The sequence below is a fragment of the Siphateles boraxobius genome, unplaced genomic scaffold (assembly GCF_051911475.1).
Source record: "Siphateles boraxobius isolate OS27281-9 unplaced genomic scaffold, OSU_SipBor_1 7, whole genome shotgun sequence".
NCBI lineage: Eukaryota > Metazoa > Chordata > Actinopteri > Cypriniformes > Leuciscidae > Siphateles > Siphateles boraxobius.
The window spans coordinates 40,618,953-40,635,000 of NW_027509197.1; the positions used below are offsets into that span (position 1 = coordinate 40,618,953).

The window sequence follows — 16,048 nt, forward strand, 5'->3', positions numbered from 1 at the left end:
TTAGAAGGGTTTTGAGTGATTAACAAATAATCAGAATCTAATCTGACAAGATATTTATTCAGTGTTGACCACATTATATGTAATCTGCAACAGCATTGTGAACTTCTGTAAAGATACGTTTGGTGATTAACCTTTAAATGCATCATTATGCAAGTTGCAAACACATGAGGAGAGTTCATGAAAGACCCACGACTGCCAGATCAACGTGCTTTTACATTTCTCTCCGAAACAGTAGGAAATTAAATAAAATTGAATGTGGAGGATTTTAACAGTGACAAGAAGATTGACAGGGCCGTTTAAATGGCATGCTGTCCAGTAAAGATGAAGTAGTTTGTCCCAAAGCTTGCCTACTCCTCTGCTACACACTCAAAAGCATACTTTTTCTTCACAAATAGAGTTTATATTTTTAGGGCATACTGTAAGTAGGCAGATGGGTTAAATTACATCAAGTCTCAAAGCACATAACTTTACGAAGGTAAACAACTTACAGAGCTCTAGTGTAGCACCTGACTTCTGCAGATTCATCTGTGTTGATAGTGTTGACAGAGAAACGTCCATCCGAGTGTCAGGACGTGAACATACAGTCACGGGTTGCATCTTGCATTTACGGTAATGGCGTAAACGTAGCATAAACCCCTTTGTTTTGGTTCCGGAGAAACTCCTGCTGTTTGTTTGCTGTACTCTACTCTGCAAATACTTATGAAACCCGCTGATGATATGTGTGATGTCTGCCTGTGGACCACCATTGCATTTTGGACCGATTAACATTTTTTGGTCCTGAGACTTCCAAAAAAGATATATATGTTGTAATATTTAAACCGCTTATATTATTGATTGCTATCAGGGTGTGAAGAGAGTTTTGAACCAGAATAACAAAAAGTGTTTATGAAAAAATCAGCAACCTTACTGTAAAATCCCCAGCGCCGAACACGTACGCTACGCGTTTACGTCAGAATTACCGTAATTACAACTAATAAAAAAACGACTGTGTCTACAAACGAAACGCTTGAAATTCGTGAAACCATATTATTGTGACATCATATTAAAAATGATAAATAAATGGCAAAAACTTAAAGCAGCGATTCTCAAACCCTGACGTAGCCTAAAATATTTTTTTATAATGTTTTTAATTAGGTTTTATAAGGCTGACGTAAAATATGAGATATAAAAATAAGTGCGTCATGTCCGTTAATGGTCACATGATATGCAAAAACAATTAAATAATTAATTTTTTTTGTTTTTCATTTCTATTGTTTTTATTTTAAGATTACTTATTTTAATTGTACACATTTATGGTTGAAGTATTAGTTTAAGGAAGTCAAGTAGTACGTATTTCTGTTTGATATGAATTTATTTCAGTCAGTGATGCATTTCTTTCTTTCTTTCTTTCTTTCTTTCTTTCTTTCCCACAGATCTGAGGTACATCACTGACAGCAAATGTTTTACACAGGACTACAGATGAGCTTAAGGAGTAGAGGAACTATTTTATTACTTAAAAGTATGTACAGGTTCTATAGAAATAATGGAACATATGACTATATGTACAATTCATTATTTTTTTTACATTATCTTTACAAGAAGTTGTATTTTATTAAACACTGACTTGCTAATACATTGGGGAAAAAATACACACACAAATGAAGTGTTGCAATACACACATAAATAAATATCAACATCAACATTCACTGACTGCCGCAACAAATATCTCTACAGCCGAGAACATAGTTTACATCATTCCATCAAAAAAACACGCATAAGTAATAATTTCATTAATAAACAAAACACTCTCTGTTAATCTGTAATGGAAAATTGCTAACGTAATAATAAAAGGCATCAAAGATGGATTTCACACCCTATTAAAGAAACAGTTCAACCAAAAATCCAGTCATTATTTAATCACACAAACGATCTGTGATGCTTGGAAATGGAAAAGAGCTGAATAAAGATACGAGTTTGGGAAATACTTACTGAATATGTTTGACATGCATCATCTGATCTGATCTCAGATAATCATGAACTTTCTTTGATTACACATAAACGTTTCTCCACACCCCATTCTTCCATTTCAATTTAACTCGATTTCATAGAGTCTGAACAAACCCCTAGAAACACAACATGGCTTTTAACTTGCTGAAATGGTTTCTGAGTGTAAACGCACAGATGGAACGGTGCTACAGCACAAGAGTTGGGGGAGATTTCGTCATCAGTGTTGTTGCAATGAAAACCGTAGATCTTGAGAGAAAGAACGAAGGCTAGCGCTTGGAGCGTCTGAAGAAAACTGCGATTAGCTGCACGTTGTGTTTCGTGTTCTGACCGTTTCAGTGTTTCTCTGACTTCTGATGGTGATGCTGATGAAGCTGTGCTTCTGTGAGGAACAAACACACATATTGGTTACATATGAAAAAATCTCTGCATCCTAAATGTCATGAATGCAAAGGATTCAAATGAAAAAATAATTTAACTGAAAGTACCCCATTTATGCTATTTTAAAGGTTCCTAATTTAGTTTTGGAGTCTCCTACAATAGATTTACATGCATCCAAGGTGAAAATACTTCACTTTGATCATAATATCCATTGCACATCACCTCATTCCTCAAAGAGTCTGAAAACGGTTCGTTCAAAGATTCAGTATCACTAAACCCCGCCTTTCTGAGAGCCTGCTCTGCTCTGATTGGTCAGACTGTTGTGATTGGTCTACTCTGCTCTGATTGGTCGGCTGGATCAGTGTGTTGTGATTGGTCGAGCGCTTTGAGTGTGTTTGGGAAATGTCCCGACCTTTACCATAACCGCCAGTTTAACACACTACTAACTAACTCAACCAGGCCCGCCCCTTTATTCTGCATATTCATTATTTAACCCTTTCACACATGGGTTTAAAATTCAAGGCGACCGTTTTTCAGAACGTATCACTTTATTGTTTCCATGGTGACGCGTCATTGCTTGTCAAGTGACACACCCCAAACACAACAGCGCTGAATGAATGATGATCTGATTTTATTTCCTTTTTATTTATTTTTTAAAATATTCACAAACTTATTAGCTATAGCATGAATTACTGATATTCCGATTGTCAAATATGTGTAAGTGGATGTGTTTCGTTGTTTAAACACCGTTATAACGATAGTGTTAGTTGAGCTATATGCGCGACGGGCGCCGCCATGTTAGTTTGTCCCACAGTTCAGAGAATCAGATCTTTTGGATTCACAAAACGTGAATTCATCCACTTCTCCTGAAATACATAGAAGTAAGAGGCCAGTGAACTGGGAGAAGAATAGAGTAAACTTTAAAGTTACTTACACAATGTGAATCTGATATGAATAAAACATGTCGTGTAATTATAATGGAAAGGATTATTTTTCCGCTTCCATAGACATCAGTGTGTATTTTAAAAACTCTAAATGTATTGTTGTGCCAGTACTTATGTGATTATAAATGTCTGAAACCTAAAATAAACCTTATGTGGTTGAAAACACTGAATAGTTGTGATATATGACAAGCGCTGAGCGCCAGCGAACGCACAAAAGCACGTTTGAATTTAGCAGTTGATCACGTGATGCGCTGACCGGTGTGATCGTACGTGTGAAAGGGTTAAACGTGACCCTGGACCACAAAACCAGTCACATGAGATTTATAATCATCTGAATAATTAAGCTTTCCATTGATGTATGGTTAGTTAGGATAGGATAATATTTGGCCGAGATACGACTATTTGAAAATCCAAAAAATTGAAACACTGAGAAAATCGCTTTTAAAGTCGTCCATTTATGTTCGCGATTGTGCAGCATGCACTAACTCAATGTTTTATATATTTACAGTAGGAAATTTACAAAATATCTTGATGGAACATGATCTTTACTTAATATTCGAATGATTTTTGGCATAAAAGAAAAATCGATAATTTTGACCCATGTATTGTATTGTTGGCTATTGCCACAAATATATGCGACTTATGACTTTTGTGATCCAGGGTCACAGATGAGGAATATTGTGACGTGGTCATTCCCGGAAGAAACTCAAGACTACAATGGAAGGGTTTTAACTCCTTTTTAATGCGCAAACAGCAACATTGCATGGAAGAAAAGCATAACAGGTCCTGTTTATATTCCAGATGTGTGTGTTCTTACTCTGCTGAATCGGCGGCCGGCTGGGAGTCAGAAACACTTTCTTGGTCGCGGGTCCTTCTCCAGTCGAGGTGATCACATGCACATCTACCCTGTAAAACGTGCCCGGGCGCAGGTTACACACCACCAGCAGGTTATGATCCTGAAAAACATCACAATATACAACAGTGTTCAGAGTCAGCAACTCAAACACATCAGATCCTTCATACACTGGTGAAACTCGAAAAATGAGATGAGATGTATTTCAGTAATTCAAATGAAAAGGTGAAACTAATATATTTAGTATATATAACTATATGCATATGCATGATTATGCTTTTCAGAGGGCCGACATTTCTGTATTTAAAATCCTTTTTTTTATTGATTTCATGTAATATTCTAACTTTCTGAGATTTTGAATTTGGGGTTTTCATAAGCTGTACGCCATAATCATCACAATTATAACTTTTGCACGATATTCTAGTTTTTTGAGTTTCGCTTGTATATCACAATACAGTCATACAGAACGACTACACGTGAAAAAATCAATTCATCAATCAAATTTTATTTATACACAGGGTTCGTACAGATAAAAATTAAAATTAAACCGTAAAAGTAAATTAAATTGTCCTGTAAAATTAAATTCTTTAAATGCTTTAAGCACTACTTTTAAGCAAGGACTACAATCACTTATCAAACAATATCTTTAGGATTTTTTAAACTCAAATTACAGATATATCCAAAACACAACTTACAACGCATTTAATATTATATATTCAATAAATAATATTTTATATTATAATGTAAACCCCCATCAGACCGTTTCTCGTTACAGTGTTAATTTTGCCTGAAAAAATTGCATTTGTGTTTTTTCAAAAAAATGACATTGATCAGTCAAAAGCACTTTTAAGTGAGTTTCTAGTTTTCACGACATGTGGACTCAATAAATCCTGATCATGAGCAGAATAATCAAGCTGACATTTAGTACAATCTATATCTTTTATTTACAATACATACAAATGTCATTTACGTCTTTTAGTTCGTCAAGAGATTTAAAGTGTCGTTTCTGAAGAGTGCGCATGTGTGAACGGGATCTAGTGCGTAAGAACGAGAATATGATTGAATCTGGAAATAAAGCAAAATAACTGAGAAAAATGAAAAATATTCCTCAGATGCCATGTTCGTAATTTATCGCAAAACATCTAGCGTTAATTCGATCTCAAACAGATTTATTAAAAGTATTATTACTCCATACGTGCGTGACATCATTAACCAACGTGGTTGAACGACCGATTTGCAACAATACGGTTTCGAGAAACAGTCGTGACTCGCTTGATTTCTTCAACAATGCATCATACTATGATAGTTAAGAAACGAGTTACGGCGTTGTACGGGAAACACACTCCTGATTGGTTCCTGTCTCTATGAAGCCCCTCCCTCTGAAAAGCACACTGTGCTCTGATTGGTCGGCTGGAGCAGTATGTTGTGATTGGTCGAGCGATTCGAGTGTGTTTTGGAAATGTCCCGCCCCTTACCATAACCGCCAGTTTAACACACTACTAACTAACTCAACCAGGCCCCGCCCCTTTATTCTGCACATGAATTATTATAATGAGGAATATTGTGACATGTTCGTTCCCGGAAGAAACTCAAGATACAATGGAAACGAGTTACGGCGTTGTACTGGAAACACACTCCTGATTGGTTCCTGTCTCTATGAAGCCCCTCCCTCTGAAAAGCACACTGTGCTCTGATTGGTCGGCTGGATCGGTGTGTTGTGATTGGTCGAGCGATTCGAGTGTGTTTTGGAAATGTCCCGCCCCTTACCATAACCGGCAGTTTAACACACTACTAACTAACTCAACCAGGCCCCGCCCCTTTATTCTGCATATTAATTATTATAATGAGGAATATTGTGACGTGTTCGTTCCCGGAAGAAACTCAAGATACAATGGAAACGAGTTACGGCGTTGTACCGTAGAACGACTACACATGTAGAGTTTGACCCGAGGCGTCGTCCAGTGTTTTCATGTCGGGTTTATTATGAGTTTATTGGAAGCTGTTCAGATTTACTCATTCATAAACGAATCCAATCTGATAATGATGACGTGCTTCAATATTCTGTCAGATCTGAGGAATCACGGATGAAAACCGGACGGGATCAATTTGATGCATTTCAGTCCGACTGAGTTGATTAAAGCTTCAGCAGAAGGACATAAATATTAAAAATCATAACGTGAGTGTGTTATATAAGCACTGATTGTTCAGTGTTAGTGATGGAGAAGATCTGGTGATGATGTCAGCGCTCAAAACAACACTTCATCCATGAGAACACACTAATACGAACCATATGAACATTAATAGCACTAATACATCTCCAGGATTTACTTCAACATAAACCTTCCCATAAGGCCTGGGTGATGTAGTTAAAATTATATTTATGAAATCCATACATAGATATTTTTCAGCTTTTTATTTAATATTGAATACTAATATTAAATACTCTTAAATTATATTATATGTTAACTAATCAGAATTTAATACTCAAATTATTGTAATGCATTTACATATCAGCTTTTTAAAATTAAAAGTTATTATTAAATTATACAATATATATATATATATATATATATATATATATATATTTATATATATACACACATTTTTTATATATTAAGTAGTTATATTATATGAATATTAACATGATGTAACATTAAAATTATATTATAATTTGTATATATATATATATATATATATATATATACTCACAGTATGTTTTTCAGCTTTTTAAAATATTTAACTTAAATTTTAAATATAATTATTAAATCATATTAATTATATCAACATTAAATCATATATATATATATATATATATATATATATATATATATATATATATATACATATAATATATTCAGTTCAGATATTAAATACATTAATTATTCAATTATATTAATTGGTTCCCTTTCAGTCGATAACGTCGGACGTAGTCGACGCGACTGAAATGGACTACGTCCTCCGTTCCCTCCTTCAGGGAACGGTGGGTTGCATACGCAACCAGGACGTTCCCTTTCAGTCGATAACGTCGGACGTAGTCGACGCGACTGAAATGGGATCACGCTAGGGAGCCTATCATCTTCGAGTACTATTGAACGAGCCAATGTAATTGGCGTGCGTGATTCGCATCACACACTCCGCCCCCGCGGCGCGGGTATAAATACGGAAGTGGATGCACGCACTAGTTGCCTTTCGCTTCGGAGCCGATCGTTTGATGTCTCTGAGAGTGCTGTTGTCTACAACGAGCGAGTGTGTCGGTGTTCTTCAGGAAGACTCTCCCAGTGCTGGTGTTCTACAGCGCGAGTGCAGCGGTGATCGCGAGCTTTGAGCTCTCAACTGCTGTTTTAACAGCAACAAATTTCTAAATGTTTGTGTGTGTTGATGGCTGGTTAGGGGGCGGAAAAGTGAGTGCTTCACTGTTTCAGTTCTCTGTTCAGTGTTGCCGCGGTCATTTCCCTGTGTGCTCCGGCACTGGTGACGGTCCTATTTTCTGAAAGAGCAACACGGGTGCGTTTGCGTCTTTTTCAAGATGTCATTCCGCCCGTGCGTTTCTGGGTGCGGTCGTTCCCTGTCTCTCTCTGATGGTCACAACTGTTGTGTCACGTGTTTGGCTTACAGCACGCTGAGACAGCTTTTGTGGACAGCTCATGTTTTCACTGTGGGAACATGACTGTCGCAGTGTTGAGGGCGAGACTCGCCTTCGTTCGCGGAGAGCGAGTCCCCATTACCATGCCCCACCCTCGGGTGCTGTGTGGGATGGGTGACCGGAGGATAGTGTTGGATGTCCCGCCCGGTAACCATTCCCTGTGGGCTCCTCACTCCTCCCTTCCACTGCAACCACTGGAGCCTCCTGTGTTGTCTGCTGGTCCATCTGTAATGGGTGGGCCAGCGGTTTCACTCGGGGCTCCCCTGGAGGACAGGACGCCGATTGCAGCATCAGAGGGTGAGCTGACTTCTGGAGATGATGACTCGGCTGCATTGTCTCCCTCCGGGAGTTCAATGTTGCCCGAGCCGGATCCAGAATTATCAGCTATGCTGAAACGGGCCGCCGAGGCTGCCGGGCTCGAGTGGAACCTCCACCGTGTCCCGTTCAGTCTCGGTTGGAATCTGGAGTTTGGTATCTTGGGGCGGGCCGCGCTGGTTCTCAGCTCGCCGCCCCAGTGCCTTTCTTTCCCGAAATGCATGGAGAGCTTATCAGGTGGTGAACAGCATCTTTCTCTGCCAGAAACTGCCTGAATAGCTTTTCCCCCTCATTACCCTTGATGGAGGAACGGTGAAGGGTTGCGAGGTGTCCCTCCATTGGAGCGGTCTGTCGACACAGGTGCACCTGTGTCCGGCGGCCGCTGCCTTTTGGGGGGATCCTCGTCTCCCCCCTAAGGCCTGTGAGTTTCGTCCGTTCCGACGGGCAGAGCTTACAAAGCCTGTGGGCAAGCCCCTTCCTCTTGCGTGCCATGGCGTTGCTGCAGGCTAGGGCACCCATGGCATGCACGAGGGTAATCCAGACCGTGCGCTCATAGGTGAGCACCGCACTGCATCCGACCTCACCCTCCGGGGTACGGGTGTCGTAGCGTGCGTGATCGGTCTGGCGATGTCCACCTTGGTGGTCCAGTAGCGCCTTCGTTGGCTCAGCCTGGTTGGTATGGCGGATGCGGACAAGGTTCGGTTCCTGGTCTCCCCAATTTCCCAGGTTGGGCTGGTCGGCGACGCGGTGGAGAACTGCATCAAACAGTTCTCTGCCGCTCAAGCGCAGACGGAGGTCATCCGGCACATCCTGCCCCGGTGGCCAGCTGCTGCCTCCACCCGCCGCCGGTGGCAGCTCCTCCGCCTGCTCGTCGCCGTGGGCGTTCTCCGGCCGCCGCTCCTGCTGGCCCTCCGCAGCAGCCTCCACCCAGGCCTCAGCAGGGAGCCGGCCGCAGTAGAGACGCCCAGCCCGCTCCAGGCGCTGCCAAGCCAGGTGGCAAGCGACAGCGAAAGCATTCCGGAGCGGGCCGCCCAGGAATGGATGAGATGCTCTTGGAGTGGCACGATCACTCCCTCCCCCCGGGTGAGGGCCGGGTGGAGCCTTTGTTTGTGTGTGTGTCTGTTCCGCCGCTGGCTCCCTAAAAAAAAAAAAAAAAAAAAAAAGCGGAGCAAGCGGTACCCACACTTCAAAGAGAGAGCAATTTCATCTGTTCCTGGGTCCCAAGAGGGCCAGTCTGGCGGGTGTGACCCTGTATAGCCTTACACCCCTCAGCTCCCCCTTGGTCGCCAGCAGGCAGCTTGGTGCGTTCGAGGACCCGGTCATCCGCCTTCTCACGCGCCCCCTGCCGCTTGTGGAGACAGGTAAGTGTTGCACAGCACACTAACACCACTCTCTCTACTTTGCTGCCCCACCTCAGGCTCGGCTACCCCGCTCAAGTCAGTGATAGTCATCACATTAGGTGTTGAGCAGACGTGCTCCTGAAAATTCAGTGATATTCATCACACCGAGTGTTGAGCAGTGCTCCTGACTTGTGCGTGCTTATCTTATCCTGCTGGCGAAGGATTTGATATAGCCGCTCCTCCAGCCGGTACGAAGGCCAGTTGTAAACTCGTTCTTCGTGCTACTAGGTGGTGGGTCGTGACCATCTTGGCCCAAGATTGGTCTGCAGCTTTGACCTGGAAGACATGTGCTTCAGATCTCTACCTCCCGCACCGCAGGCCATCCTGTGTGTTGCGTCTAAGGGTGGAGTATCAGTACAGTGTCCTTCCCCTCGAGTGCTCCAGAGCCCGTTGGGTCTTCAGGTCAACTGGAAGAGAGTAATCTCGCCCACGGGCTGAGTATCTCTTTTCTAGTTTTGGAGAGGTACTCGGTCCAACATGTCTCTCCAATGAGAATGTGTTCAGCTGGTGTTGAAGTGAGAAAGGGTCCCACTGAAAGAACTTTCAGAGGCTCCTGGGGTATATGGTAGTCGCAGCCTTTGGCTCCCTCCATATGTGACCGCTTCAGCGCTAGCTTCACGATCGAGTCCCGAGGTGACCGTGGCAGAGCAGCTCACCCTGTGTGACTATAGTTCATCCCGGTCTGCTGCCAAACCCTCTTCAACAGAGCGGCCATGTACAAAGGGCGTGTTTTAACGGGGGCCTGGGCGACCCCCGACTACACGGGCATTCGTGCCTCGAGTTGTTAGACATTGCGACCGTTGCGCAAGCTTCCCCTGCATGTCACAAACTCACCCGTCACCTCCTCCTTGGAGTCAGACGCTTCTGAGGGCGCCTTATTCCACTCCTCCCGCTTACTCAATCGTGCCGCCATCGAGCCTCACGACAGTTATAGCCAGGGCAAGTGGAGACTCCATCCCCTGGGTCCGGCTGGGTCATGACCATTCCGGGGCCGCTCAGTTGCCCCCCCGGTTTTATTTTTCCGCCAGTGTTTGGGTAAACCGAGCGGACTACCCTTGGCAAACACTGGGACTCGGCGGCCCCAGGGGCCCGCAGAAATGCGTTTAACCCCAGTGAGCCTTCTAAAAGTGACTGCGACTCATGGTCGCCTTGCGCCTGCAAGTCAGTGAAATCATCACTCTTCATGTTGAGCAGATTTGCTCCTGAAACTCAGTGAAGTTCATCGCACTCTGGTGTTGAGCAGCAATGCTCCTGTAGCTCAGTGAGTCCATCACAGGTAGCTCAGTGAATTCATCACACGCAGTGCTGAGCAGAAATGCTCCTGGTGCTCAGTGAAGTTCCTCGCACTCAAGTGTTGAGCAGAAATGCTCCTGAAGCTCAGTGAGTTTATCACACTCAGGTGTTGAGCAGTAATGCTCCTGAAGCTCAGTGAACTTGTCACACTCAAGTGCTGAGCAGAAATGCTCCTGTCGCTCAGTGAGGTTCTTCGTACTCAAGTGTTGAGCAGAAATGCTCCTGAAGCTCGGTGAGTTTATCACACTCAGGTGTTGAGCAGGAATGCTCCTGAAGCTCAGTGAACTTGTCACACCCAAGTGCTGAGCAGAAAATGCTCCTGAAGCCCAGTGATCTTCACATGTTGTGTTGAGCAATGCTCCTGTCTTTTGCGCCCGTCACTTGCACCTACGTGCCATGTCAGGAGAGGAACAGGTCTTCATAGTTGCCCCTCATTGGCCCAACTAGACCTGGTTCCCTTCAACAGCCTTCCTGACTTCCCCTGGATTCGGGGACGGGGCACGATGGCACACGCGTTCTTCCCCCGGAGATTCCGGGCGGTCTTACATCCGAACGCGGAGGTTCAGGTGGCTATCACAAGAACATGTGTTAGTTACCATCACTTCTGCGAGCACCCCCTAGAATTGGGTAGCGTGCTTACGCCTTTAGAAGTGGAACCTAGTCGTTGAGTGCGTCTTCTCCCCTGAGGAGATCCTGAAAGCTTTCGATCACTTCAGTGCTCTCTTTCCTGCAAAATGGGTTGCAGTAGGCTGTTTTCCTAAATCACCCTCAAAATGATGTTGCCTCGGTGTTTAAACGACGCTCATCGTGTTGCAGAAGTATGCAGAAGCACGTTCTGATCGTCAGGTTCCTGAGGAGCAAGGTCTTGTAAATCCTTGTGTCCCTCTTTATCCTCTTGGGCCTTGTCCCTGGTGCGACTGCACTGCAGAGACCGCCCCTGAGCCACTGCGGGTAGTGAGTTAAAAATTCTGTTATATCAGTTCTCCTGCTCGCGTGGTCTCTACTAGAGGGTAGGGACTTGCTCGCTTTCGGTCAACGTATTGTGCCTGGAGTCTGGGCCGGCTAACTCTCACAAGCTGAGACCCCGGCTCGGATTGTGCCCAAGGTTCCTACCTCTCCCGTAATAGGAGCAGGTGGTGAGCCTGCAAGCGCTGCCCTGGAGGAGGCAGATCCAGCCCTGGCTTCTCTGTCCGATTCGCTTGGACGTGTACAGAATGCAAGTCATAGACCTCAGACCAGCTCTTCAAATATCTGTTGGAATTCAGCAGAGAGGGAAGGCTGTTTCCATGCAAAGTTGCACTTAGTGCTTGCCTTCATTTCGGCAAAGATCCGAGATGCAACATGTCCACTTAGGTGTTGAGCTCCTCTATGATGAGTGTAAAGTGCTCCGCCTGGGCGTTGACGATATACTTTGCTAAACAGATTCTAGAGTTGGGGGCTGGACGACACCTAGTTGAACCGCTGCTTCCCGTGGGCTCCCTTCTCATGAAGCCAGTTTCACCGTGAGCCCGGTTCAAGTGTCGGCTTGCTGCGCCATTCCCCTCCTATGGACTGGATACGTGCGCCTTTCTACTCCAGTTGAGTTCCCTTAAAATTGAACCCTGTTGAGTTCCTCCACACCCCTCCGACGTCGGACGTGCGGAACGTCTGGTGTTAGGCCTACCACTCGTAAGCAGTGTGGAACCTGTGTTAGGCTGGGTCCATATGTTGCGGTCCCTTCGGTGACCCCATATGTGTATTCTTCCACGATACGGCTCCCTGCGGTGAGCCCGTGTCTTCCCTCGGCAGAGTCTCTCTGCCGTCACTGTCCGGTGTGTCTCCCCCCGTCTTAGGCTGGAGCCACCCCAGTGACATTCCATATGTTAGACTGCCCGGTTTCCGCCCAGTTCATATGTGTATTCTCCACATTTCCTCCCTCGGGTTGGATGTGGCTTCCGCAGCGTCCCTTCCTTCCAACGTACGGGGAACGCTTTCCCAGTGGTCCTGTAGGAACAGCAGTGACTTCCCTGGCCTAAGCCCTGTCCTTCCCCGCCTTAAGTTTGCGGGGGCATCAGGAGGCTTTGGTTTAGGCACTGGAAGGTGGCAGCGTTAGTGGCGTGTTCAATGGTTGATCCCATTTCAGTCGCGTCGACTACGTCCGACGTTATCGACTGAAAGGGAACGTCCTGGTTGCGTATGCAACCCACCGTTCCCTGAAGGAGGGAACGGAGGACGTAGTCCCCTTGCCACTACCGCTGGACCACCGCTGACCCCGGGTTACTCTCGGCTCCTCAGCGAAAAGCAACTAGTGCGTGCATCCACTTCCGTATTTATACCCGCGCCGCGGGGGCGGAGTGTGTGATGCGAATCACGCACGCCAATTACATTGGCTCGTTCAATAGTACTCGAAGATGATAGGCTCCCTAGCGTGATCCCATTTCAGTCGCGTCGACTACGTCCGACGTTATCGACTGAAAGGGAACGTCCTGGTTGCGTATGCAACCCACCGTTCCCTGAAGGAGGGAACGGAGGACGTAGTCCATTTCAGTCGCGTCGACTACGTCCTCCGTTCCCTCCTTCAGGGAACGGTGGGTTGCATACGCAACCAGGACGTTATATCATATTAACATTAACATTTAATATTCGATATATATATATATATATATATATATATATATATATATATATATATATATATGCGCAGCTTTTTAAAAATATCAAATTTGAATATTAAATTCACTTATTAAATTATATTATATCAGCTTTTTAAAATTAAAAGTTATTATTAAATTATACAATATAATATATATATATATATATATATATATATATATATACACATTTTTTATATATTAAGTAGTTATGTTATATGAATATTAACATGATGTAACATTAAAATCATATTATAATTTGTATATATATATATATATATACACTCACAGTATGTTTTTCAGCTTTTTAAAATATTTAACTTACATTTTAAATATAATTATTAAATCATATTAATTATATCAACATTAAATCATATATATATATATATATATACACATATAATATATTCAGTTCAGATATTAAATACATTAATTATTCAATTATATTAATTGGTTATATCATATTAACATTAACATTTAATATTCAATGTATATATATATATATATGCAGCTTTTTAAAAATTTGAATATTAAATCCACTTATTAAATTATATTATTAAATAATACTTACATTAGTTTTACTTTGCCAACAAAATTATATTATTATACAAAAATATATTATACACACATACTGTGAAGATTCAGTATATTACTCAAGCTGCCTTCACATCTAAAGCCTCCAGATATGCGGATATGATATGAGATCTGGTTATTAAGAGGTTATTAAACAGCAGCCTCGATTCATCAGCAGATCCTGCCAGCGCTGTGTGTATATCATATTTCACACTCTTGGACTTGAATATGCATCCAGTTTTCCATGAGAAACACTCTTGTATGAAATCATCGGCCAAGAACATGTAATTTATGAGCTTTGCTGGAGAACGGTGTGTTTGGAGAGGACTTACAGGTGGCAGGATCTGAGACTGGGAGATGATGCTGTCGGGAAGACTGTTCTGACGGCTCTCCGAGGAGAACTCAGACCATGTGACCTGGAAGCCTGTGATTGGCTGATGAGGCTGGGGTCGTGGCCCCCTCCAGCGGAAGTGAGCCGTCACGTTCCCGTCGTGGGAAGTGAAGGTCGCTGTCAGATTCTCAGGCTTCGCCAAAACCGGCGACGGCACTGGAGGGTTTCACACACACACACACACTCATATATCATGATGACAGAAGGAGCTTCAGGCTGAGCATGTTTGAGGAGATGCACAAAACACACACCACACTGAACAAATGAAAACTTGAGAAAACGGCAGAGGATGCAAAATTATGAATAAAGGAAAAACTAGTCACTGAATGAAAGTTATTAAGAGTTTTGTTTTAGGCACTTGTGCAAGGGTTATTGTTGTTAACTAAAACTAAAACATTCCTCATTTTTGTTTTGTGCAAGTTGAAGTACTAAAATAACTAAAACTGAAATAAAAATGAATGAATAGTTAAAAATCATTAGACATTCAGAGAAAAAAAAATGACAATGACAAACTTTAACTAAAATAAAAACGAAAACAGAGAAGAAAATTAATTCAAACTATAATAGCATATCATTTATAAAATAAATAAATAAGTAGCCTACATGTTAAATGGAATAAAATATAAAAAAAAAAAATATTTTACTAAAATCATTAAAATGATAAACTTCAACTAAAATAAAAAAGTGAAAATACAAAAATAAAAATATTAATAAAAGCTTGAACAGTAGCTCAATAAAACTAAAATAACCCTACTTATTACTAATCAAGTAAAAAATATAAAAAATAAAGTAAACCAAAATATAATATTAAAAAAGCAATAAAAAAAAATAAAAAAATAAACTTCAACAAAAATAAAACACTAAAACAAAAATTTATTCAAAAATATTAATAAAAACTATAAAATTATATTAATGATAAAATAATTAAAAATAAATGTTAAATGGAATAAAATATAAAAAATATATTACTTTCACTAAAATTACTAAAATGATTACTAAAATTATTTAACATAATAAACTTTAATTAAAATCAATATATAAAATAAATATTAATAAAACCTTGAACAGTATATCACTAAAATAGCACTACTTAGTACTAACCAAGAACAAAACAAGTTAAATAAAATAAACTATAAAAAAGTGACTAACTTCAACTAAAAAATTTAATTAAAAAAAATATAAAAAAACTGAAAATAAAAAAATATTCAAAATATTAATAAAAACTTCAACAGTATATATTAATCTATATTAAAATAGTTACTATTTTTTAACTAAATTAAAAGAAACTAGAGTAAAATAAAAAACCTGAAAATATCAAAATTAAATTAAAGATGCACCAGAACAACGGCAAACTAAAGACCAAAATGAAGTTTTAAAAACAAGCACCACGTCTGCAAACTGTTGCTCCCAAATAAACCTGAATTTTCATCCCTGTGTAATCATGCAATATCATATTTCAAGCTGAATGTATGAACTGTATGAAAACAAACACTTTCTGATTAGTGATAAAATTCCCCCCGGTCCTGTAGGAGTCGTGCTCCTCGGGACAGGCGATATCACAGTATATAGTACAGTTTATATACAGTATATCAATAATACGAAAATAGCACTACTTTGAACTAACCAAGTTCATAATAATAAT

General features: G+C 41.6%; 1 protein-coding gene across 1 annotated transcript in view; it reads right to left on the reverse strand.

Annotated features, from left to right (window-relative positions):
- Positions 1-1,332: 1,332 nt before the first annotated feature.
- anos1 (anosmin 1) overlaps positions 1,333-16,048 on the reverse strand; it is an 86,967-nt gene continuing 72,251 nt past the window's right edge. Inside the window, exons 12-14 of the mRNA XM_077216459.1 lie at positions 14,348-14,562; positions 4,126-4,264; positions 1,333-2,365 (exon numbers count right to left, since the gene is read on the reverse strand). Of these exons, the coding sequence (XP_077072574.1) occupies positions 2,319-2,365; positions 4,126-4,264; positions 14,348-14,562 (401 nt within the window). The 3' untranslated portion in view covers positions 1,333-2,318. The remainder of the gene's footprint in view (positions 2,366-4,125; positions 4,265-14,347; positions 14,563-16,048) is intronic.